Source organism: Battus philenor, unplaced genomic scaffold (genome assembly GCF_028537555.1).
Source record: "Battus philenor isolate CCGP_79_NKW_IND1 unplaced genomic scaffold, ilBatPhil1.0.hap1 SCAF_4, whole genome shotgun sequence".
Classification (NCBI taxonomy): domain Eukaryota; kingdom Metazoa; phylum Arthropoda; class Insecta; order Lepidoptera; family Papilionidae; genus Battus; species Battus philenor.
The window spans coordinates 816,188-841,663 of NW_027181704.1; the positions used below are offsets into that span (position 1 = coordinate 816,188).

General features: G+C 35.2%; 2 protein-coding genes across 2 annotated transcripts; one reads left to right on the forward strand and one right to left on the reverse strand.

Moving 5' to 3' along the window:
* The first annotated feature begins 1,806 nt into the window (after nt 1-1,806).
* Nucleotides 1,807-10,431, forward strand: LOC137928918 (trypsin beta-like). Its single transcript, XM_068771923.1, has 7 exons — nt 1,807-1,868; nt 3,158-3,273; nt 4,590-4,625; nt 4,800-4,947; nt 7,631-7,883; nt 8,700-8,855; nt 10,261-10,431. Exons 1-7 carry the CDS (start codon nt 1,807-1,809, stop codon nt 10,429-10,431), a joined length of 942 nt encoding a protein of 313 aa, XP_068628024.1.
* A 4,477-nt stretch (nt 10,432-14,908) lies between these two features.
* LOC137928650 (trypsin-like) lies at nt 14,909-23,807 on the reverse strand. Its single transcript, XM_068771559.1, has 7 exons — nt 23,621-23,807; nt 22,888-23,137; nt 20,900-21,149; nt 19,304-19,453; nt 17,929-18,069; nt 15,969-16,132; nt 14,909-15,064 (listed from the first exon to the last, which is right to left on the reverse strand). The coding sequence occupies exons 1-7, from the start codon at nt 23,667-23,669 to the stop codon at nt 15,010-15,012; spliced, it is 1,059 nt and encodes a 352-aa protein (XP_068627660.1). The 5' UTR covers nt 23,670-23,807; the 3' UTR covers nt 14,909-15,009.
* Nucleotides 23,808-25,476: the final 1,669 nt, after the last annotated feature.

A 25,476-nucleotide genomic window follows, 5' to 3' on the forward strand; every position in this document is an offset into this window, starting at 1 on the left:
CGATTATAAAAAATATGTCCTTCATTCCTGACCTTTTATTGATGAGCACAGCGCCAAAACATTTGATAACGCAATGATATATAGACCTTTGTCTGCGACGTCAATTGCAATCTACTTCGCAGTGTAGTCATAAAGCAAACAGACTAATTGGATTATTTTAAAATGATAAATGTGTATTTTATAACAATGCACATAACTGTCTCATATATGTTTCTTAAAGTGTTTTGTTATCGATGTAAAAGATTTTAAAAAAGTTAATATTTAGATCAGTGATTCCCAAAGTGGTCTATATCGACCCCTAGGGATCTATGACAACCTGCAAGGGGTCTACGTCAGCGAAAAAAAATTTGGGGGTCCACGAAATGAAAAAGGGGGTCCACGATAGTGGATCTCAACACATACACTGATAGTACCTATTTACTTACATCATACTATCTTATAATATCAAAACATTTACATTATTTATAAAAGTACCTATGAAGTAAAAAAATTATTATGTCGGTATTCGCTTTGTGGTCGCAATACATTTTCAAAACATAACATGTGTTTTTACTTTAAGTTTTTAACACTAAACTTCACTACTGTTAGAAATTTACGGTTAATCAATATCAGGTAAGTAGGGGGTCAACCCAACACGGAAAAACATGGCAACGGGTCTACGACACAAAAAAGTTTGGGGAACTCTGATTTAGATCGACCAATATAAAATATTCACTCTGAGAAATCTTACATTAAATTATTTTACTACTAGAATGCGACAATAACAACGACTTGTGGCATTTAAAACTGAACAGAAACATATCATATCAGCCCATAAATGCCGACTTCAAGGCATACACCTTCACCAAATATCACCACGTGACAAGTCTTGTTCTGCCAATTTCCATGATCTTGACTATATCATCGATCTACCTATAAAGGGCCTACCATGAATTTGTGTTCGATTCTCGAGAATCTTACCTAAATAGTCGTTCGACGAACGAAGAATTCTTCTAGCTACATCGGTGACGTTGGTTCTTCTGCAGATTCTATTTCTAATTCGATCACGCTGCTAAGTGCAGAGCATTGCTCTCACGAATGCTCTCTTGATGACCCTGAACATTGTTACTAGAGAGTAAATATTTTAATAAGGAAGTAATATAACTAAAAACCAAAGAAAAGTTGAACCAGAGAAAAAATGACAATGCCAACGTATTTGACTCGTAAATGTTACTATACATTTAATGACACAGACCATAGACGTTTGACTTGGACCTTTGATACTGATTTATAGTGTTTAACGGAATCAGGCGTCACCTTGCGAAAGTCCATCCTAAGTAAGTTAAGGACCAATATTTAGCCACTTCCGCACATGCAGTGGCAGTCGTGCAACAAAATGCACCGCTCACCAGCCCGCTGATAAATGCGTATGCGGGAAACAATGCGAATTACACAACTGCCACCGTTAAACCACTCAACACGTGTTTCACCCCTCCACGGGGCTTCTTCAGGAGTTATGTTACACCGATTAGTGCCAAACACAGAGACTCTCAGAGTGACTTAGTGGTAAACTTAAAAAGATCGATTCTTGTGTCTTTACTAGGTTTATAGAGACAACCCTGTATATTAGGGCTGCTACAGATAAATCAAGTTTACAAACGCAGCGAGCACATCCCTAGAGGCTGTCGATATTTCGCGCCAATAGTCCCGTGTGTTGTATAAATTCGAATAGCACTCCTCACGCCCTCTTTATAGTATGTCCCTCCTGGATCGCGCCTTTCGACAATTTCAATTTATCCCCGAGAGGGTAAATTGTGTTTTATCACGATGCAAAGCACCTATCGCTCCGACGTATTCCGTACGAAGGTCGACTCTAAAAACTTACACGCGTTAGTGTGACCATAAAAACAGAAGGACAATCCTATTTTTATAGGATTATTGTTCACCTTGTAATGTTCCGACTATAGAAGACTGTTTCATTAAGTGCATATTACTGTGATCCAAAAATAATCTGAAATTATCGTTTAAAACTCCCGGATATTAGAAAGGCAAGTAATTGTTTTTCCTAGGTTCGTAGGACTGTCAATAATAGTTGCAAAGCGTCTGTTTATCAAAAGGTTTAACTATCTCAGAGTTACATGTATTTTTAGTAAGAAAATTACCAATATTTAGCCACTTCCGCACATGCAGTGGTAATCGTGCACAACAAAGTGCACCGCCCGCCAGCCCGCTGATAAATGCGCATGCAGCAAACAACAAAGTGTCTCTGTGTTTGGCACTAATCAGTATAACATAACTCCTAAGTATGCCCTGTAGAGGGGTCAAACACGTGTTAAGTGATTTTACAGTGGTAGTTGTGTAATTCATATTGGTCCTTTTCTTACTTAGGATGGACTTCCGCAAAATAACACCTGATTCCATTAAATATTACATGTATATTTGTCGACTATTACCAGAATTGTTTGCTCTAGTCAAAAACTGAAATCATATAGTTCCGCGAACTCCGTATTCGCTTGATTTGGCTCCGTGTGACCTCTGGCTGTTCAACAAACTTAAAAAGCCAATGTGGGGACGCCGTTTTGACACGATTAAATGTCTTGAAGGCTATATCGGAAAAAGACTATTCCAACTGTTTTGAGGACTGGAAAATGCGTTGGCAAAAGTGCGTTTTTTCCGAAGGGGATTACTTTGATTTGGAAGAATAAATAATTTGTAACATTTTGTAGACAAATTCACCTTACTTTTTGATTCTTCACAGTCTTACATGAAGTGATGTCACATATCTTTGAGATTTCAGCTTTTTTTTTGGATTTTTTTTCGTATTTAAAACTTTTGCATCTATAACCAACGAAACTGTATACAAACTGAATCTCTTACGAGAAGTTTTAAGAATAGCATTTAAAGTTACCAACCATCTTGATATACTCGTATGAAATGATTTTACGGTCAACGAATTTAATATGCACAGAAATAATTGCAATAAAAATACCTACAATTGTTTTTAATTGAAAAACACATATTTCTACTTGTAATGTATAAAGTTCCATTATTTGTAAAAATAAATATATTGTAAAATCATGTATAGTGTCAAGGTCAACGCCGGTCTCTTTTACGCGTTTCATATAATCTTTTGTACGTATATTTCTGTGATCTGTGAAGAAGTGGATTTCGGTACTAGCGTGGACTACACGGAACTAGCTAAATCCGCAGAAGAGAACAAGACAGACGTGCTGGGGTTCTTAAGTCAGGAGAAAATACGCGAGAAATACAATCAACTTTATAGAACGTTGCTAAATCATTTATTAGGTGAGCTGCCGTCTTACGATTGTAACCAAATATTACGAATGTAACTATTACGAAATAGTTTTAAAGATAATTATGTTCCAAATGTGATTAATATGTTCCAAATATTTTGAAATAGTTTGATCAGATAATAATGTTTCAAATGAGACAGATATGTTACAAATGTTTTGAAATAGTTTAAAACATAATTATCTTTTAAATATTTCGTAATAATTTATAAAATAATAATGTTCCAAATACTTCAAAAAAGTTTTATGAAATAATTATGTTCCAAATGAGATTAATATGTTCCAAACGTTTCGAAATAGTTTAAAACATTATTAATTTAAAAGATAGTTATGTTCCGATTATTTCAAAATAATTTTATCTGATAGTTATGTTCCAAATGATATTAATATGTACCAAATATTTAGAAATAGTTTAAAAGACAGTTATGTTCCAAACATTTCAAAATAGTTTTATCAGATAATTATGTTCCAAATGAGATTAATATGTTCCAAATATTACGAAATAGTTTAAAAGACAGTTATGTGTACTTTAGAAGTACCAAAAATACAACTATATCAAGAATATATGTTCATAACAATGTTAAGTAACAAATACTTTAATTTCAGGAAGCACTCGTAAAGGTGAGAATACGAAGACATTTATATATTTGAAGACATCTATCCCCAAAAATTGGGGATACACCATAATCACCACGTTGAGGGCGCTGCTGTCCTAGAAACTTCTTTGTGAGCAGTGACAATTCTTTATAATTAATGGACAAAGAGTGAATAATACAATTGTATCCCTTGAATCGTACATCGCGACTTACGATCAGTATCACTAGACATTGAATAAAAGATCTTTCATCATCATCAAGCCAGCTGATACAAGCCTACAAGGCGTAGGCCTCTCCTGAAGTTCACCATGAACACCAGTCTTGCATTGCCTGTATTTAACGACTTCCCGCGACCTATGTATTTTGATCCGATTTCACTGTGTGTAATTAATTCTCTCTCACTTTCTAAAAGCGCTAGTCATGGTTGAGGCCGGGAGACATAATTATTTAATAATTACAAAAGATTATAATGAAAGCATTTTATTATTAATGGATTCTATAGAAAATTCCTATAAAATATTAACAAAAAGTAGCAGTAAACTGAAGAAGTAGCGTGTATGTCTTCACAAGTAAAAAAGGACCAATATTTAGCCACTTCCGCACATGCAGTGGTAGTCGTGCAACAAATGCACACAACCGCCACTGCCAAATTACCCAACACGTGTTTCACCCCTTCACGGGGCATCTTCAGGAGTTATGTTACACCGATTAGTGCCAAACACACACTCTGTAGCACGCAGTTGTGTAATTCGCATTGTTTGCCGCATACGCATTTATCAGCGGGCTGGCGGGCGGTGCACATTGTTGCACGACTACCACTGCATGTGCGGAAGTGGCTAAAAATTGGTCCTTTTCTTACTTAGGATGGACTTGCGTAAGGTAACGCCTGATTCCATTAAATATGTCTTCACAGTATCGACCAGGCGCATCGTGTCCGGTCGAAACACCTCGATCGCTGCAGTGCCATGGCAAGTGTCGTTGAGAGAAAAGGCCTATCCCATTTGTGGAGGGTCAATAATCACAGATATCTGGCTGGTGACCGCAGCGCACTGCTTGATTAAGTAGGTACTCTGAAATTATCTAATATATAAAATTTCCATGTCACAATGTTGGTTACCGTACTCGAAACGGCTTGACCGATTTTTACCAAATTTTATATGCGTATTCAGTAGGTCTGAGAATCGGCTATTATCTATTTTTCATACCACTAAATAAATTTTTGTTTTTTATTTTATTATAATACAGCATACAAAAACACATACAACCCTAAATTTTCACCGCTCTACGATCAACCCTTATTTTTTATTTGTTAATTAAAAACTTTTTTTTTTGCAAAACAACGTTTGCGGGATCAGCTAGTATTTACATATTGTTTAAAAATGATAAAAAGTTTTAGTCGTTTTTCGATAGATGGCGTTAGTTATTTTGGAAAAAATCTTGTAGAAGTTGAAAGTGAAACTCAAGTGCATTGAACAGAATGAATTTTTATTTAACCAAAACCTTAAGACTGCGTTATAAAATCCTGAAATTGACTTTATTTATTTAACCAATCACAATCCCTACTTTACAACCAATCACACGAGTCGTTTGTATGAGGTGACGGAAGATGAGTGACAGAGAAAGGTATATATAAATACGAACGTTCCTAATTTTGCAACGCGCAGTAAGCTATGCAGTCATTAGGTGTCGCTACACTAAGTTTTATCTTATGTCTAGCAAATATTCAAATTTAAAACGACGCTTCTCGATTCCAAAGTTACATACAAAGATAAATTCTAAATCTGTTAGAGAAAAGTATCTCAAAGGAGAAATTATGAAAGTACATAGACGATACATATATGATATTCTTACCCATATGCCTCGAGAATATTATCCCTTGACGGCTCCCGACGAAAAAGGCCATCATCGCCATTAGGCGATGGCATTGGCGTGAATTTACGTCCACGGGCCGTGAAGGGTGAAGGGTTAATGATCATAAGAAAACCATTTAAAGACTATTATCGTTAAAGATTCCCTTATATATATAATTACTCTGTCCCATGTGATATTGCAGTAGTATTGTATCCATTTTCATAGGTTCGTCTGTCTTACATGTTGCACCCACTTCAACGACTTCATCTGTTCTCTCTTTAAAAATGTTATAACAAACAATGGAGAGCTACGCATAAAATTCAATTTCAGAATCCGAAATGATAATCTAATATATAAAATTCTCGTGACACGGTGTTCGAACTTGAACTCCTCTGAAACGGCTTGACCGATTTTTACCAAATTTTATATGCGTATTTAGTAGGTCTGAGAATCGGCTACTATCTATTTTTCATACCCCTAAGTGATAAGGGTTGTTCACCCTTAAAAAAATTTTTTTCATTTTTTGACGAAATTTTTTTTATGATACAACATACAAAAATACATACAACCCTAAATTTTCACCCCTCTACGATCAACTCTTATTTTTAAATTGAAAATTAAAAATATTTATCAGCTAGTATTCCATAAAAAAAAACTCCACTTGTTGAAGCTCTCAAAATCTGAACGCTAGTGACAGTAATGGCAAATTAAAGCAGAAAATCATAGAATGCTTGCATCCTAGATACATCGATGTCTTTTTTTTAATTAAGCGCTTGTGTTAAAAGATATTAGGAAACGTAGTTTCTTCTTCTTAACTCGTGGCAGATTAGTAGTGTCCATAAGAGCACACTCTTCCACTATTTTATTGTCACCGAGACATTATGCAGACAATTTCGTGATAGCCTACACTTGCATTCGCACATTAAATGACTTGGAAAGCGGACTTTGAATCCTGTGCCATTTGCTCTACCATCCATCTCGCAATAGTTAATGTGAAATGATAATATTTACGTATTTCAAAGTGGACAGCGCTTTGTTGTTATTAATAGAAAATAATATCCGGGACAACGCACTCGTATAATCAATTTATATTGTACTATCGACTCATTATCTTATATTTGTTTGTTTTTAAACTATATTTTCGCAGGATATCACATGAGTGGACTCTATCACTTATAATACTCCACACACGAATGAAATTTCTTCTTTTGTTCATATTTTCGGAATTTAGTAATAATGATTTATAAATATATACCTGGTCGCTTATGACAGGCCTCATAAAAAGGGTTAAGTTCACCCAGAGAGTGAGGGAGATGCTCGGAATTTCGCTGCGAGATCGAATCAGAAATGAGGGTATCCGCAAAAGAACCAATATCACGGACGTGGCTCGAAGAATTGCCTGTCTAAAGTGGCAGTGGGCGGGGCATATCGCTCGTGCAACCTATGGCCGTTAGGACTAAAAGGCACTCAAGTGGCGACCACGAGCCGGTAGACGGAACTTGGGTAGACCCCCCATTAGGTAAGCGGACATACCTGGGTGCGGGTAGCTCGGGTCCGTGACGTATGTATATATATATATATATATATATATATATATATATATATATATATATATATTTTATATATATATATATATAATAACACTAATCATTAAAAAATTAAAATATTAGTGTTTATTATATTTTCAATGATAACTAAGTAAGAAAAGGACCAATATTTAGCCACTTCCGCACATGCTGTGTTGGCTAAATATTGGTCCTTTTCTTACTTAGGATGGACTTCCGCGAGGTAACGCCTGATTCCATTAAATACAATGATAACTAACTTGAATAAGTCTAAGATAAGATCAAGAAGCTCAAAGAAAACAAAATATTTAAATTAAGAAGTCATCAGGTCCCGTGCGAGCGACCTGAGCGTGCGTCTGGGTTCATCGTGGAAGACGCACGGTGGTGAGATGTATGATGTGATGGAAAGTTACGCGCATCCGAGGTACGCCAGCAAGACCAAGTGCAACGACGTGGGCCTGGTGCGTCTATACTCCCCGTTGAGATTCTCAGCGAGGGTCCTGCCCATCGGACTGATAGCTAAGGCGACCAGGCTACTTGCAGACCAGCCCGCCATTGTCTCTGGATGGGGGAAGTTACGGGTGAGAAGAAACTACAACTTTTCTCAATTGCTTCAACATTTTGTTTATAGACCACGTATTTTTTTAGCAAGAACCGTCTTGACCCTCATGCATACGATTCCGCCTTCACTATTTCAGCTGTAGGACGTTAACTGTTGGACATAAGCTTCGGCGACAGATTTCTTTCGATAATTCTTTTACCAGCACTAACGCTATCCACAACAGAAGCAATGTTAACTTTAGAAGTTCGCCTAATACTTCGATTAGAAGTTCGCCTAATATTCTGACTAGAAGTTCGCCTAATATTCCGATTAGAAGTTCTTCTAATATTCTAACTAGAAGTTTACCTAATAGTCCGATAAGAAATTTTTCTTATATTCAGACTAGAAGTTCGCCTAATATTCCGATTAGAAGTTCTTCTAATATTCTAACTAGAAGTTTACCTAATAGTCCGATAAGAAATTTTTCTTATATTCAGACTAGAAGTTCGCCTAATATTCCGATAAGAAGTTCTTTTAATATTCTAACTCGAAGTTCGCCTAATATTCCGATTACAAGTTCTTCTAATATTCTGATTAGAAGTTCGCTTATTATTCCGATAATAGCTACCGTTAGAGCCAAGATTCTGAATATAAATCCAAAGAATTCCAGTAGATATATTACATCTATCTAGACTAGATAGCGTGTTACGATCAAGCCATCAACAGTGGATATGATACAGCTGAAATGTTTATGATAATACGAAGGTACACTGAGGTGAAGTAAGATGTTTACTTATTCCACTAAAATAAAAATCACACCGTAAAAGAAATTATACCTTATAAGCTTTACTTTTAGGAAGGTGGTCCAAGCGCTACCTATCTCCAGTCCTCCACAATAAAAACCATCGCTATGAAGCTCTGTCGGCGGTCAGGACTCGATAGGAAGTCCATTGATCCAGCTTCCATGTTCTGCGCCGGATCATTCAGCCAGCCTTCACCGGACGCTTGCCAGGTATATTTCTTTACCCTTTCTTTCGCTTAAAGGAATTGCTTTTGTCCGTCAATAGCATGCCAGAGAATTACAATTTGATTAAAATTAAAATGAAATTAACGATTTATTTACTAACGAAACTAAAATGAAATTTAAATGAGATTAACTCTCTTATAACTTATTTTTACTGATTGACAACTGGCACACATGTATAGTCTACTACCTTTGTGCAATCGATCCAGTAAATTATTGAGAGGTTCACGAACCCTTCAGTTCCATCTGTAGAAGACTTCAGGACTAGCAGAGATATCTTCAGAAACAATATCAAATACAAGCATTCTCTCTTGAACAGCTATTTGACTCTTAAAATGCCGTCCTATATATATTTTTTTAATTTTTCAACCACAATTTTTAATTTAAAATAAAAGACCATTTTATATCTGAATCTATCAACTTTTTTTTCAAAGCCTAGGCCTACCAAGGATATCTATAAAGGGATATACCATAATCGCCACGCTTAGATGGTTGACGACCGCAGTATGATATTATGGTACCTAGAGGACGCTGCTATCGATCCCCTAGAAACTTATTTATGAGCAGTGGCAATCCTTTTGTATTATATATTTGCTATGGTAACCTTTGCCAATAAAAATAATGATATATGTAATCAATATAGATCCACAAATTTCGCCAAAATGTAGTATTTATTACATTTATCATAGAGTAGATTATTTTTTAATTTTACGGATACAATTACGTGCGTTGATGTCACACTTAAGTTACATTATTTATGGCATAATTACTTACTTGCAAATTCTGATCTACGCCAGACTTTAAGCGAAGATTGAACAATTGTATTGTACTGAGATGTCGGATTTGTAACGCTTGAGTGCGACAGTACACGAGTCGGCAAACTTCGCCCAAAGGAGTCACCCAAAAGTCACGCGATTGTGGGAACCTTGTATGATATCACGCAGGTGTATTGCCATGTAACATTATGGAAACAAGTTCCGTAATATTTAAGTGAACTTCTCTCTACTTATAAGGTACTAAGTAAGAAAAGGAACAATATTTAGCCACTTCCGCACATGCAGTAGTAGTCGTGCAACAAAGTGCACCGCCCGCCAGCCCGTTGATAAATGCGTATGCGGCAAACAATGCGAATCACACAACTGCCACCGCCAAATCACTCAACACGTGTTTCACCCCTCCACATGGGGGCATCTTCAGGATTTACGTCGCACTGATTAGTGCCAAACACAGAGGCTCTGTGCTGCTACATGTCTACTGCATGTGCGGAAGTGGCTAAATATTGGTCCTTTTCTTACTTAGAATGGACTTCGGCAAGGTAACGCCTGATTCCATTAAATATTATAAGGTTCTGTTTATCTAATACTCATTGGAAAACAGGCACTGTGATTTCCAGGGTGATAGCGGAGGACCAATAGTCCAAGACGGCGTGCTCATCGGAGTTGTGTCCTGGGGTCTTGGTTGCGCTCGGGGCAACTTTCCAGGCGTCTACACCAGACTCTCCCATCCAATCATATGGGATTGGCTCCATGAACATATCACAAATAAATCCTATCACAAAACATAAAGCTCAATACAAATTATTATAAATTTACTAAGTGTTATTTAACAGACTAGTATAATAATTGTTATGAAATAAGTAAGTAGATTGTCTGCTTAAAACGGTGCAAGGGATTATTGCTAGCATCAGTAGTTTTTGGAAGTAATAACAACACGAAGTACAAAGAAGTGTGTATATTCATCAAGCATATCCCATGTTTATAACGATTCAAAACTATGAAAATAATGTTCAACCAATAAAAATCCTCAGCCAACCACAAGTCGAAAATTATTGTAGAGCGCTCTTTTTCCCCGATGTATATAAAGAAATATATATCTATGCAAAAAAGCATTTAGAAATAAAATAGTTCCTATAAGGTTCTGGAGTGAAGAACAGGAACAGCAAGCGCAGCACAGAACCTCCATCCACAAGGTCCACAAAGAACCCTTGATGCTGGCCACGTCCAACTGGTCTACTTGGAAATCTATTGAGAAAGTCAAGTACGACCATCTGCTGTAATGATGATGAAGTAACAACAATAAAACTGTTCAAATTTTATTTTTTTTATTTCAAATATTCATTAAATTACAATGACATGTTTAATATTTGTGCGCCATGGTTATTCATTTTAATAACTAAAGATTTACATCTGCCAGTGTCAAATATAAGATGCACAGATAAAATAAACCAACATTGACATGGGTAAAATTTAATTAGTAATGATTTATAAATAAATGAGAATAAATGTAAAACAGAGCTAAGGAATGTATTTCAAATTACAAAACAATATCTTTGAATTTCTGGCTTACATCAGATACGGATGCGTTTAAAAGTCTTGTATCTTTAACTTGAATGAACCCCATTATTGTAGATTTCAACCTGATTACACAAGTGTATTGTAATTACGCATATAATTGCCCTATATTAGAGGTAGATATAATTTTGAATTTATGGTTGATTATTCATACATAATGGAATTATGTTTAAAATTTAAATAAGAACACATTTAGGACCACAAAGAAATATTCAAGATGTACACCTGGAACTGCGTTTTAATGCAAACGTGTATGTTCTAAAATCATTATAGTTTTTTTATTTATGAATCAATTTTTGTGAAACTTTCAGAGATTACAACAAGATACATTTTAGGTATTATTAAAAAAAATGTTTTTTGTGTTCACCAGGTTCAGTATTCAGGTCTTTATTAGATTCTTGGCAGACCAAAGATTTAACCTATTTAATACATTGGTTATTATAAATACTTTGTGGGATTGTTCCTAGGGCTGATAGCTTTTGAGGTAGTAACAACACGAAATCCGAGGTAGAAGTGTGTAAATTCAGCTTCACGTATTTATATACACGTAAATGAACAATTTTATTACTGTGGCATTCCTCTTTTTCGATTCGCCGCTGATTATGACGTATTATTGCTCTCATAATACCGATATCAATAATTACATTTCAGTAGAATTCCCTTTTTCAATTCACCGCTACTTATGACGTTATATTACTCTCATAATTCCTGTATTAATAAAAACATTTCAGTGGAATTCCCCTTTTTGATGCGCCGCTGATTATGACGTAATATTTCTCTCATAATACCGATATAAATAATTACATTTCAGTGGAATTCCCCTTTTTGATGCGCCGCTGACGAAGACGTAATATGGCTCTCATAATACCGTTGGAAACAAAGAATTATATTTCTTTGGAATTCCCCTCTTCGATTACATTTTATTACCCCTATACCTTAAATTACAAAGTAGGGTACAATATAACAAAGTAGGTGACATTTAAAGACAGCGTGTAGACAACACTGGTTATTTCGTGATATATATCCTTAACAGACGGAACGCGAAGTACGAAACACGTGAAAGGTCCTTGATGTTTGTATGTTCAAATGTAAAAAGTTATTCTATTACCCCATGACATAATTTTTCATATCAAAGGGTACGTAGGCCATAAAATGTAAAAAAACTTGAGATCAAGATACAATTGCATCTGAATAATTTTTTATTTTATTTATTTTAATTTTTTTTATTTATTTTAATTAATCACCTAAAGTCACGTAATAATGTCTGATAATAATAGAACAACTTCTTAAAATGGCGGTTTCAAATTGAAATATTGTGTACAGTGTAGTTTCGGTTGCAAACAATCAACCTTTGTTTATAACCTGGCAGAACACTCAATAAAAAGTGATATTAACTAAATCTCTTTAATATGAAGGTATAGATTTTCAACACTTAATTGAAAGAATTCTATCTCGCAAACCTTTTTTTAAAATAATTGACATCGAAACAAAATAAAAAGAAAATAAATAATAACGGGTTTTCCTGTAAAAGTGAAAATTTTTCTTTGGTACATTTTACATACATTATTCGACCTAATATAGGAGCCTTACACTTAAATAAAAATATAGCCTGTAAGTTGATACAAAGCCTAATTTCCAGTATTAAACATTTTAGTATCACCTTCCGTAGTACGTAATTTTAAAAGGCAACACTCGAAATTACGTGACGAATATTTAAACTCACCTCTTCACCCAAAAAAGATTTCAATTGTTTAATTAATTATAGCAAACATATTTCTATTAATAATATAACATGAAAAAACCCTGTGCGTATAAACTAAATTATTACTAACTAAATTATATTATTTAAACAATATTATATGTAACTTTAAAAAAAAACGTAAGGAAGGTTTAACATTACGATAAATTAAATTCTTATAAATATCACAGAATAGCGAATCTCATCACTGTAACCTATTTCGTAACATAAATCTATGTGCTATAATTCTATCTAGATATTTGCAATTACGCTATATACAGGATGATCAGTTATAAATATAAAAGCTTTATAGAGTGAATGTATAGCTCATTTATAAATTAATATATGTTAGACCTCATCAAGAATTAAATGGTTTTAGAAATAATAAGTAATGTAATGATTATTACATATTAAAATTAATTATCTAAAACAGAATTGAGTCCGAAGAAGAACCAAAGTGATTCGAAGAATTGCTCGTTTGGAGTTGGAGTGGGCAGAACACATCGCTCGTGCAACAGAGCTGTTGGGGCAGTGAGTTTTTGTAACCACCAGCCAGTGGGCCAGCCATTAGGTGATTAGGTGATGTGACATAGGATCGCTGGAAGTCGCTGGATACGGGCAGCGGAAGACCAGTCATCTTGACAAAATCTGGAGATGGCCTATGCCTTGCAGTAATAGTCTATCAGCTGAAAATAAGAAGTAAAAAAATTTCATCAATTCCAAAGATTCGCTATTCTGCAAAATTACTCTATTTATTAACGTCGTAAAATTATTTAAAAATAAATACATATAAAAAACTTTTAAGTTTTTTGATACCCATATTGTGGTGGTTGTGGAAAAATATGTACCTAGTCCGCCATATTGGAACGGCGTCCATCTTGAATTTTAAATTTTGACATAATCATCGTGTTTTACTAGTGTAGCCCTTTCATTTGATATCCATATTGAGGGGGTTAAGGAAAAATATGTAATCCGCCATTTTTTATCGGCGGTCATCTTAGATTTATAATGTTATTGATTTTATAATATTGTATTGTCATCTAAATTAAATGTTTGTACCAAATTTCAGATCAATCTGACAACGGGAAGGTGCTTAAATTACAATTTCTAATTTTGAGCCAAATAAATTCCGTACGGGTCGAACTAAATAAAACCGTTTAAAAATGTAGTAAATTGCATATGTTAAAACTTAGTATCAACAACGAAGACAACAGATAAAATATAAAACATCATTTTAACTGACAATGGATAAAAAAAATAACAAAACAACATTTGTACTCTTACATCTAATGAATATTAACAAATCAATGAAGCTCTCAGGTAAACTTAATAATTATTTATAATTAATATCCTACTTTCATTACGCTAATATTCCACTACTTACACATCTATAACACAGATAAAACAGATTATAAAAACCTATCTAAATCGATTCAAGAAAATCATTCGCATTTTTTGTACTTGCAACACACAGTATTAAGTCTAAAGTAAAAAACATTTCGTAAACTGTAATTCATTCTACACACATGATACTTTCCTGACTTTCGTATAACACGTGTTTCCCCCTATAACGCGGTTTTTTAATAAGACCACCGCATTTAATAAGACCACCATTCATTAATGTTCGTAGAAAAAGGATCTCTTGTCACGACCACGAGTCGAATTTCACGTTAAAACGAATTAAAAGTTACATGTTTATTACACTGAACTAATGTAACGCGTTATAGGGGTAAATACTGTATTTATATAATGGAATGTCATTATGACAGTAAGAATCTTAAAAATAATACAGATTATAAATATACCAAACAATATAAAGTTTTTTTTTTATTAGCTATAAAGTATTTACTTAATTTAAAATTAGAACTTAAATAGTTTATATTAACACCATTTATATTATGTGCATTGTAATTGATTGTACGTATAGATTACATATAACAAAGTTTGCATTTTAAAATCGTTAGTGGTTTTAAAAGCACTGGCCACATAAGAGCGTCGCCACTAAGATCAGGTTCAGAAGCAGGCCGGCTGTCTCCGGCCGGCCTTGCGCTGCCTAGGTCTTCTTCTGCTGCGGTCTCCTCAGCAAGTGGAGGGGGTCCCTCCTGTACCTACATAAACACAAATATTTGATGAAATATTTGTTGATAAACATTTTTTTTACATTCTACAATAACATTATATGGCAACACTTTTAGAAATTCATCAAAGATGGCGACCAATGCCAAAGGGTATTTACGACAGCTCGGGTTTTTTTTCTCCACTTTTCACATTCTCTTTTCGTCCTTCTCAATCTCTATCTTTCTTCACATTCAAATCGTCTTCCTTGCATCACCTTTCTTCCTTCATCATCATTCTTAGACCACAGTTAAATATTATTATCACATTTTTGTCTCAATTTTTCGATTTCATGTACATTTGACTATTTGTTGTAATTTTTATTACTAATTTTTTTACACAATTATAACTATTTTAATAACTTTTCTTATTTACTTAACCTATATTGCTTTATTCATGACTAGCTATCATGCTAAACCCTTTTTACTTACATCTGAGTTTTAATCTTATTCTGTTATACATTGTAGTTTTTTTTTTGGAGAGTGATTTTTTATTAATTAAATATTAATTAATAATTAAAGTCTAAAATTAACAGTAGCACAATTGATAGTCGCATTATTTGAGCGCATTTTTCTCAAAGAGGCTACACATAAAAAATGTAAAAAAAATAAATATAAAAACAACACAATTACTAAAAGCAGAATATATGTAAGATAAAAATAAACATTTGTTAATAATACGAATATTATAAAAGGAACAAATGACATGTGCCGAAGTATCTTTATGGGTCTGAGTGTGTGAGTGTAGGTTAGGTTAGGTTTGTTTCTTGCTGGCTCCTCTCAGCAGATCACCATTCCGATCCGGCGAAAGCTTATTACTTATAATGTTAAAAACTCACGATTCAAATGCACAGAAATATTACTCGAATAAAGATATTTTAAATTTAAACTTTATTACCGTGCAAACAACTCCCTCTTGAACGTCTCGAAGTGCTTTCTGTTCTTCTCATTCTGCTTCTCCCTCCACAATGGCCGCGTTCTTCGCGCCTGTAGCCCCCAGTGGATAGTAAAGATAGGTGACAGCACCCGAAACTGATATCCAATCAGAAACATCTCGTATACCTGCGTAAGAAAAGCATATGCACTTTAATAATATATATAAACACGATTCTAGATAACATAGGAAAGTAGGTATTTAAAATAAAACACCACCACGAGGCTCATGGGCTAAAGAGCGACGCGGTTATCGTTGTTCGAACAACAAACACCATGCGGTGGTAGCAGTATCACGTCAAACGAACTCTCAAGATGCGGTCGCAAGACTCATCGATGTGAATGTGAATACGGCAACAGCACAGATACTGGCGCACAACCTGAGGATGCCAATATGGAGTAGCGACGAGGAAGTGGTCGCACGAAACGTAATCTTAAAAAGTAGGCATTGGTAGGGCGTCGTTAAAATAGATTAAGAAACAGTAAACACTGTAACAAACCACGTGTGTGCAAAACCGTGAGCAAAAAAAATTTAAGAAATATAAGACTCACTTGTTAGAACAAAGCTACGGTTGCTAATGTCTATGGAATAAAGATCCTAATATAAAAAGCAGAACCTAAATCAATGAGAAACAAATATATTATAACATATTTATAGCTAATTGTTTAATCTATTTACAAATAGCTATCATGGGGCTAAATGCTGTCTGTTGTATTAACAGATAGCATACATTAATAATTCAGACAATTAAATTAAGATTTATATATAATGCATACCTAGAGTTAGGGTAGTGTAATATAACAACTAAGTAAAGAAATTAAATAAGGAAAAAAACTGTAAATAAAAATTACTTAAAGACTTATTACTTAGATAGTATAAGGTAAGTGTATGGCGATAAAAAAAAGGATTAAACGTATATAAATTTTTTCTTTAAATAACCACTTTAGTCATAGGAAGTTTATTTCAAACATCGTCATTGTTTAACTAAAAATGCAAGTAATTTAAAGCCTGATTGTAATATTAAAATAATAAAATGAGAGTAATAGAGATGGATGAATAAATGACATTGAGAAAAAAAAAGATAATGCAAATAATAAAATCTATGAAAAAAGTAATATTTTGTAAAAACAATTCCCTCAGGACTACGAGAGGCTTAAAAAAACGGAGGCCGTTAAAATAACCACTTTCTGCATACATATTTATATATATACCGTACATATACCAAAACAACATTTTTATTAAATTTTGTTTGTCTGTTTGTTTCGGCTAATCTCTGAAATTCCGCGAAATTGGCAACGAACCGCAAAACGCGCGAAATTCACAGCATAACATCAATTCGCAGTTTCGTTAGTCATTTTATTTTCGTTTTTTTTTTAAAGTTTCTTAACCAGTTATAATTTATTTCCATAAGAACGGTCTACAAAATATAACGAATCTTATTTCTTTAATTATTTTCCGAGTAATATTATTTTATGATTTTTTTATTAGAAACTAAAGAGAGCATATTTAAAAGATACGGAAATCGGTATTATCGTTTTTAAGTTGTGATGTGACGAAGGTAAACAAGGATTAAAATTTATATAGAGTTATTGAATATAGGTTTAAAAGGTTTATACTTGCCCTTTTAAAGCCTTCAAACTTGTAAACAACTACTTAGTTCATCAAGTGAGTTCTTAAAAAATTAAAGGTTTAAAATAATACAATATTATAAAAAATCTACGAGGTACAATAATATACCTCGTATTGTAAAAATTAAAAACGTAATAATTAAATCGATTTTATTCAAAAAAAATTACAAAATAAAATAATCGATACATCAATAGATGTTAAAGCGATTATTGTTTATATCACAGGCTCGCTGGACGGATTTTGAACCGTATGTTTTTTTTTTCATTTAAATATTAAATTTCCATTGGTATTAGACTCCAGTGTTCTCTGTAACCCAGTCCCGTAGTGCCGCGATGTTAGTGAAGACGGTAGGAGAGAGTGGAAGCGCACAGCCTCGAGCAAATGATACCACGCCAAACACAGTGCCACGAAACACAGCCGGTCCACCTGAATCACCCTGCGAACATGGCAAGTCGATCAGCAATATTTACTAACAAAAATAATTTCATTCATTGTTTCATTTACTTTACATATACACTGTATAATTATTTACGACGAATTATAAAAACTTCTAATGCATATCAGTTTCGCATTGAAACAAATAAAATGCGTAAAGTTGTCTTGAGAGATCCAAACGCTTCAAGGGTTCAAGCGATAACTATTTTTTTATGCTGACGGTACTTCGTTGTTTATCTAGTGACAAAGAAGACTTCCAAATATTCTTCGACCCTCAATTATTACTTTTTACAATCGGGTGTTTATAAAATATGTGTCTACCCTACAATAACAAATCGTATATAGTTACACTATTTAACAATGCACTCATGCTGACATATATATACAGTACCCGGCAATAAATATTGCACATCGATCTTTGGAAAGAGACAATCGGCTAATTTCGGCTCCATAGAGCGTTATCTCTGTCGCGCGAAATACGATTGACAAAACGTCACATAGGTAGTGCGAGACAGAGATAGTGCTCTACGAAGCCGAAATTAGCCGATTGTCTCTTTGTAAAGGTCGATGTGCAATATTCATCGCCGGATACTGTACATTGCAATCTCAATGAACGTCAGTAAAGATGAACAATTGTAAAATCAAAATATCCTTGAATTTTTCACCACCTCAATATAAAACCAATTGAGGGTACTTAGACAATTATATGTTATAAGCTTCAGTATTTGATTGACATTAGAAGAGTATGGACGTGTTTTTAACTCATTCAACCGACAGAAGTCCATTGCAAGGTTTAAATCTTTTAGAAAAATCGACGTAATGGCCGATTCTGCCCTGCCCGTATTCAGCGACCTTTAACTAGGTCAACTTAGCTTGTGGGCGTGCCCATGCCACGTCTACCGATTGGTCGCTGACTGCACAAGCTATATGCCCAACTGGCAATTCAGACAAGGTATTCTTTCAGCTGCATCAATAACAGTGGTTCTTCTACGGATCTCCCCATTCCTGAGTTCTGATATTTTACTCTTCACGTGTTTTAAGTTACTCTTCTGTGACATCTCTGTCTTTTCAATCTTCTTTACATTTTATGTTCCCGGCTACATCCATCCTTCGCTTGACCTATTGTTACATTTCAACATTATTATTTAATCTTGTTAATAACAGTTCCTGAAGCTGGTCTACCTTGCCCGATGTATTTAGTAGATTATTCTAAGTAGTTTTTTTTATTCCTTTACCTGACAAGAAGATACTCCCCCTATCAAGAAGTGGCCGCCGCAGAACATATTGTCTGTCAGGGATTCCCCGTATGACAGTCGACACAGCCAGTGCGGGACCACGGGTACGTGTGCCTCCATCATTATACGGGGAATTCTTCTCCCGCGTGGCTGAAAGAAGAGAGTATAAATGCAGGGGCAGCTCTAGCTCGTGTAGCGCTCGTGTGCAGTGAAACCCTAACGCCCCCTAGGCCTGAAACCCCCCCTCCGGCTATAACTACTAACTTTGCCGTCTAACAAGAATGTTTTTTCATATCGCAACAAGCTATTTTACAAGTAGGTATAGCTTACAGTATGGTATTAGTTACGGCCTTTCTTCTTATGACGGCAGAATAACACTCATTGTTTTTATGCCTGTAGCACATCTCTGTTGCGAAACTAAGCGGCAAACCGCGATAGATTCCAAGACGATTATCTTAGCTGTCTCAGGGGGCGCCCGTGTGCATTGCACACCCTTCGCTATAGGTTAAGCCGCCCCTGTCTATATTCGAATGGTGATGGGCGCTGTTAGCCGCTTTGGCTTTTACAGCTTCATCGGACTCAGGGCTCGCGGATCCGAAATCCGCGAGCTAATAAACTAAAAAAAAATCTTAGCTGTCTCAGGGGGCGCCCGTGTGCATTGCATACCCTGCACTATAGGTTAAGCCGCCCCTGTCTATATTCGAATGGTGATGGGCGCTGTTAGCCGCTTTGGCTTTTACAGCTTCATCGGACTCAGGGCTCGCGGATCCGAAATCCGCGAGCTAATAAACTAAAAAAAAATCTTAGCTGTCTCAGGGGGCGCCCGTGTGCATTGCATACCCTGCACTATAGGTTAAGCCGCCCCTGTATTAACGTCTATCAATTCAAACTTTATGGTTTTCCATTTTAAATCGATAGATAGGTAAACAAAGATGTTAGAGGTAGTTATCCAACTAAATAACCGGTTGTTCAACTTGTGGGTGCGTAGTAACATTGCAATAATTTTAGACAATATTGACTTTAACTATTATAAAAAATTAAACATTAAAATCTTATGGCATGTTGATTTGATAATTACGTGATGTCAGTATGTATGTTAAATGCTTGCGGAGATATTCCAAGCAAACCTTGTACATGCTAGTGGAAGAGAAAAAAAATTGCATTATTTCAAACAATATAAGTATATATCCAATTGAAACAGAGTATATGGCATCTAGTCTACTAAAATACAGGGCCATGAATCGCTAAAATTAAAAATAGAAAAAGTAAATTTTAACTTTTTTTTTTACGTCAATCATATATAAATGTGCCAAATAAAGGAACCAAAGACAGCATGAAAAAGATGATTTGTTCATAAAATGTTTTTTTTATGAATAAACTAAAGATTTGTCGCCTTTCAATCTCTCTTTCATATACAAATACAAAGTAAAGTGTTCGCGTTCGTAAGGCAAAAACTCTTTCTCTTTTCGAAAATCCAAGAACTTATCTTTCGTGAGCGTAGAGCGAGAGATGGAATTTTTGACAATCAAAGATTCCTAAACGAATAGATAGTTTTAGAACAACTATTTTTAACATAGCAAAGTTTTATATACTAACTGCAGTAAGACCCCATCCGGTGACAGTCAATCTGACCAGCGGCACTGGCTGCTGCCTTTGAGGAAGCCTGATGGGGCGGATGGCTGCGTTAAAATTCAAAGGCTGAGCCAGGCGTAGCGCTGCGATGTCATTGTCGAAGCGAGGCCTCCCGAACTGAGGATGGACAGTCACATTGGAGACCCTCACGATACGGCCGCCGGAATCTCGACGGGTGCTGCCTACTCGCAGACGAATTGCCGAAGGCGCCGTGCTGTTCACCAAAAGATCTTTAGTCTTATCATCATCTACTAACATAACACCTGATTTGTGGGGTAAAGGTAAGTTTTAAATATAATGAAGCAGAGAACAATGGAGAGGGCTACGCTTGGAGTTTCGCTGTGAGATCGAGTCAGATATGAGGAAACACATAGAAGAACAAAGATCACTGATGTAGCAGGAAAAATTTCTCGTCTGAAATGGCAGTGAGTCAGAAGGATCTAGAGTGGCGACCACGAGCCGGTAAACGCGACATGGGTACACGACATAGTTAAGGAAGTAACTAGATGGAGGCAGCGCATGACCTGTCATCGTGTAGATCTTTAAGGGAAACCTAGGCCTTGCAGTGGGCGTCTATCAGCTGAAAAGAAGAATAATAAAAACGATGATGAATAATTTTTGTAAATCACTTATTAACACTTACAATACCTCGTCTTTGTCAAACTAAAATCTGCTAAAATAATATCGTCAGAGCATTGGTTAAAATAAATACATTTAAAAAACTTTTAAGTTAAACGGTTTTTTGATTCCCATATTGTGGTGGTTGTGGAAAAATATGTACCTAGTCCGCCATATTAGAACGGCGTCCATCTTGAATTTTAAATTTTGACATAATCATCGTGTTTTACTAGTGTAGCCCTTTCATTTGATACCCATATTGAGGGGGTTAAGGAAAAATATGTAATCCGCCATTTTGTATCGGCGGCCATCTAAGATTTATACTGTTATTGATTTTATTATATTGTATTGCCTCCAAAATAAATGTGTGTACCAAATTTCAGATCAATCTGACAACGGGAAGGTGCTTAAATTTCAATGTCTAATTTTGATCCAAATAAATTCCGTACGGGTCGAACTAAATAAAACCGTTTAATAAACAAAACACTAATGATTTAAAAAAAAAATTACCTAACTTCAATTTAGTTTTGTAATAGTTTAAGAGACTTTGTAAACACTGTAACATGCAAAAACGGGAGCAACAAAAAAATAATTTCTGTGCTATATAAAAAGTACCAGCAAGAAAAATAATGTAGCCTATTAAATAAAATGATCTGGATTTCTTTTAACCTTTTTTGCAATAAACCTCAATACTTCATCATTTCAAAGCTGTAGGAGTGGACTGTGGACCTCCACAGCTGGATATACACCTATCCAATAATTTCGAAATAAAACAGGTTGGAAGGGACTAGCATCCAGAGTCTTCCAACCTTAACCTATGTCCACTTTGTGGGCATCCCACGCTAGCCGGTACGTGATCTCTACTCGAGAACCCTAGCATGGGACCTTAGAGTGCTGGAATGGAGAGAGAACTGCCATCTGTTCGATGTCTGAAGCCATCATGTCAACTGCCATTTCAAGTTTTCAATAGGCTAACCTTTCTCAGTTACTCTCGACCAGACTTCCTCGATCTCTTCTATCTCGTAGGAAATCCTGAACAACTCCAGGGTCTGTTGAGCCACTGTGAGCTTTCCAAGGTTCAGAGTGAGTAGTAATCCTTTTGGATTTTCCAGACATTTACTCCTGGACTTAGACCTTTCCCATAGATTACAATAAGACCTGTTGGAAACAAAATTAAGAATTTCCCAACGTCCTCGATAAAGTCACCTGTCCTTCTTATTGGTGGACATCCTTTTCTGGCTTTTCAAGCTGTGGTCCATTCCAGAACGAAATGAGAGACATTTACAATTGGCTATGAAAAAAAATGTGGTGTTATAATCTGACTAAATACTTACTTTTGAACGCAGTGAGCAGCTGTGAGGACATAATCTCTACTGATGATGAAACCTCCACAAAACGAATTTCCATTCATCACCATCGACACCTGATACGGATGACGTGTTACCGAACTCGGTCTTCCGCCTATGATCTGACCACTAAGCTCTGGACAGATCTCCTCTAGTTCTGCTTCTTGAAACTCTACCTCTGAGTTTGTCTGCTGTACTTCTTCTGAACAACATTCTCCTTCAGCTACATCTTGAAGATCTACGATTTAAATATTTTCAGTGTAGTAAGCATTGTCATTTTATTATTAAAAATTACAAAAATGACCTAAGTTTTATTATTGTTAATTCTATACTCCTTTAGAATTTAACAGCGAGTCTAAAGTAAAAACGTAACTACAGTAAAACAAACAAAACAGACAATATCTATCAAAGCCATTCGTCATGATTTATTACAAAATCTTTTTAAAATGGATTGTTAATCATTTCTATCTCGTATTTAAAAGTAATAATAAAATCATTGTATTTTAAAATAGGTTTTGGCTATAAATCAATCATTAAAAAAATTATTTATTAAAATATATTTTTTTAAATTTTTTTAAATATACAGGTAAACAAAAGTTTAAAGAACAAATGGTGTTATACTATAAAAAAAAAATATTCGAAATAGCAAGAATATTTTTAAAATAAAAAGCAAAGGTTGCGAAACATGTAGGTAACATAGGATATAAAAATTGACACTTACCAACTGACGATATTAAAAAAAGTAAAATCCAAACAGGTGGTCGGGCCATCGTCGAACAGTTGCAAGGTGCAGACAGTTGACTGTTGAACGGTAGGCGGTTGAACGACGGCGACAGTGACGTTCCAATTGGAAACACTTGCACAACATAATTGACCGCAATCGGAAATTTCTCACGCCCGGCGACCACGGTCACGACCTTTTTATTAGACCCAGACAGACAAGCCTTTGACTGCAGCGTAAGGCTACGTTGCTTTAGTTGTACATAAATTAGTTTTCTTGGGTACGATCCTCCCCCTACCCCTACCCCTTCCTCTCCCCCTGCCCCTACCCCTACCCCTACCCCTCCCCCTCCCCCTCCCCCTACCTCTGGTATCCCAAAAACATATCATACACATATTCTGTACCTATACCTATATATAGTACTGCTTCATTTAAATGCAATATAATTTACACACACACATAAATGTATAAGTGTGAGCGTGTGTGAGCGTGTACGCGTGTGTGTGTAAAATACTTCCCAATCCCAACAATAACATAGGGAACCAATAAAAAAAGACCTAATTATCTTTTGCTGCTTCGTGCAATTATTCAAGTATTTGATTTTCCAAAAAGGTTAAACCCCAGAAACAGAGGGTTAAACTCGTGTCGATTCCTTTTTAAAATTGACCTCCTTAATTATCAAATTGCCACCCTGTCGGGCGTTGGCCTCGCGTTGGACAACACTGATATACACAATATAAATATCAGAAGGAAAAGTAAATGTTATGTAAGATTTGACTTCACAGAGGTAGCAAATCATTCTTTGGTCAAAACGCTTTTACAAAATGATTACAGGTTATGTTTAGAGTGGTTCTATACATGAATTATCATAGAAAGTTTGTATTCTTAAGGTCACTAGGAAGTCATTAAGACTTCATAGAAGAAAGCATATCTTGGATATCTGTTTGCCTGAAGGCTCTTTCTTCTTTTCAGATGATAAACGACCCCTGGAAGCCTAGCCTGTGTGGCGTGGACCACCTGTTATAGAATACTGTTCTAGACTGATAAAACTTTTGACGATACCTAGCATATACCAAAATACCTCTTAGCATGACTTCGCACCACAGAAATTATCGTTCCATTTTTAAATTTCTAACGACTATTAACGTTCGGTCGTGTGAACAATGACGTAGTGCGGCTAATCCAACGGTATTTTACGAGTTTTAATTTTGGAATTGAGAATTTGTTAAGTACAATGTATTAGATACGACATAAAGTATTTTAAATCTGTATTTTAAAAGATCGTTCGGTTTTGTAATATTCATTCTTCTATTTAGAACGAAAATGGAAATACCTCATTGACTTTTAGTATCTAAATACTATATGAATACTAGCTGATGCCGCAAACGTTGTTTTGCAAAAAAAATTATAGTTTTTAATTAAAAAATGTAAGATAAGGGTTGATCGTAGAGGGGTGAAAATTTAGGTTTGTATGTATTTTTGTATGCTGTATCATAATAAAATAAAAACCAAAAAAATTTTCTAAAAAATTAAAAATAAAATTTAGGGGTAGACGGGTGGTTTATCACTTAGGGGTATGGAAAATAGATCGCTAGATAGAGTAGCCGATTCTCAGACATACTGAATACGCATGTAAAATTTGTTAAAAATCGGTCAAGCCGTTTCGGAGGAGTTCAAGTTGACACAACACCGTGACACGAGAATTTATATATTAGATTTAATTTGAAATTTTTTCAACTTCTTTCAAAAATTTTTCATTCCTCTGTTACTAAGTTATCGTGGAAGAGTTTCTAATTCCACGTTCCACGATATCGATTAGACGGAAACACTGGTAAAAACATTTCATGAAATTAACA

Coding starts and splice junctions, on each gene's coding strand:
- LOC137928918 (XM_068771923.1), top strand. CDS start 1,807: ATGCAAAGCACCTATCGCTCCGACGTATTCCGTACGAAGGTCGACTCT. Junction 4,626..4,799: donor CACACACTCTGTAGCACGCA/GTTGTGTAATTC, acceptor ATGTCTTCACAG/TATCGACCAGGCGCATCGTG. Junction 7,884..8,699: donor CTGGATGGGGGAAGTTACGG/GTGAGAAGAAAC, acceptor CTTTACTTTTAG/GAAGGTGGTCCAAGCGCTAC.
- LOC137928650 (XM_068771559.1), bottom strand. CDS start 23,669: ATGGCCCGACCACCTGTTTGGATTTTACTTTTTTTAATATCGTCAGTT. Junction 23,138..23,620: donor TTTTTTAATATCGTCAGTTG/GTAAGTGTCAAT, acceptor TTTAAATCGTAG/ATCTTCAAGATGTAGCTGAA. Junction 21,150..22,887: donor GCTGCTCACTGCGTTCAAAA/GTAAGTATTTAG, acceptor TTTGGTGAACAG/CACGGCGCCTTCGGCAATTC.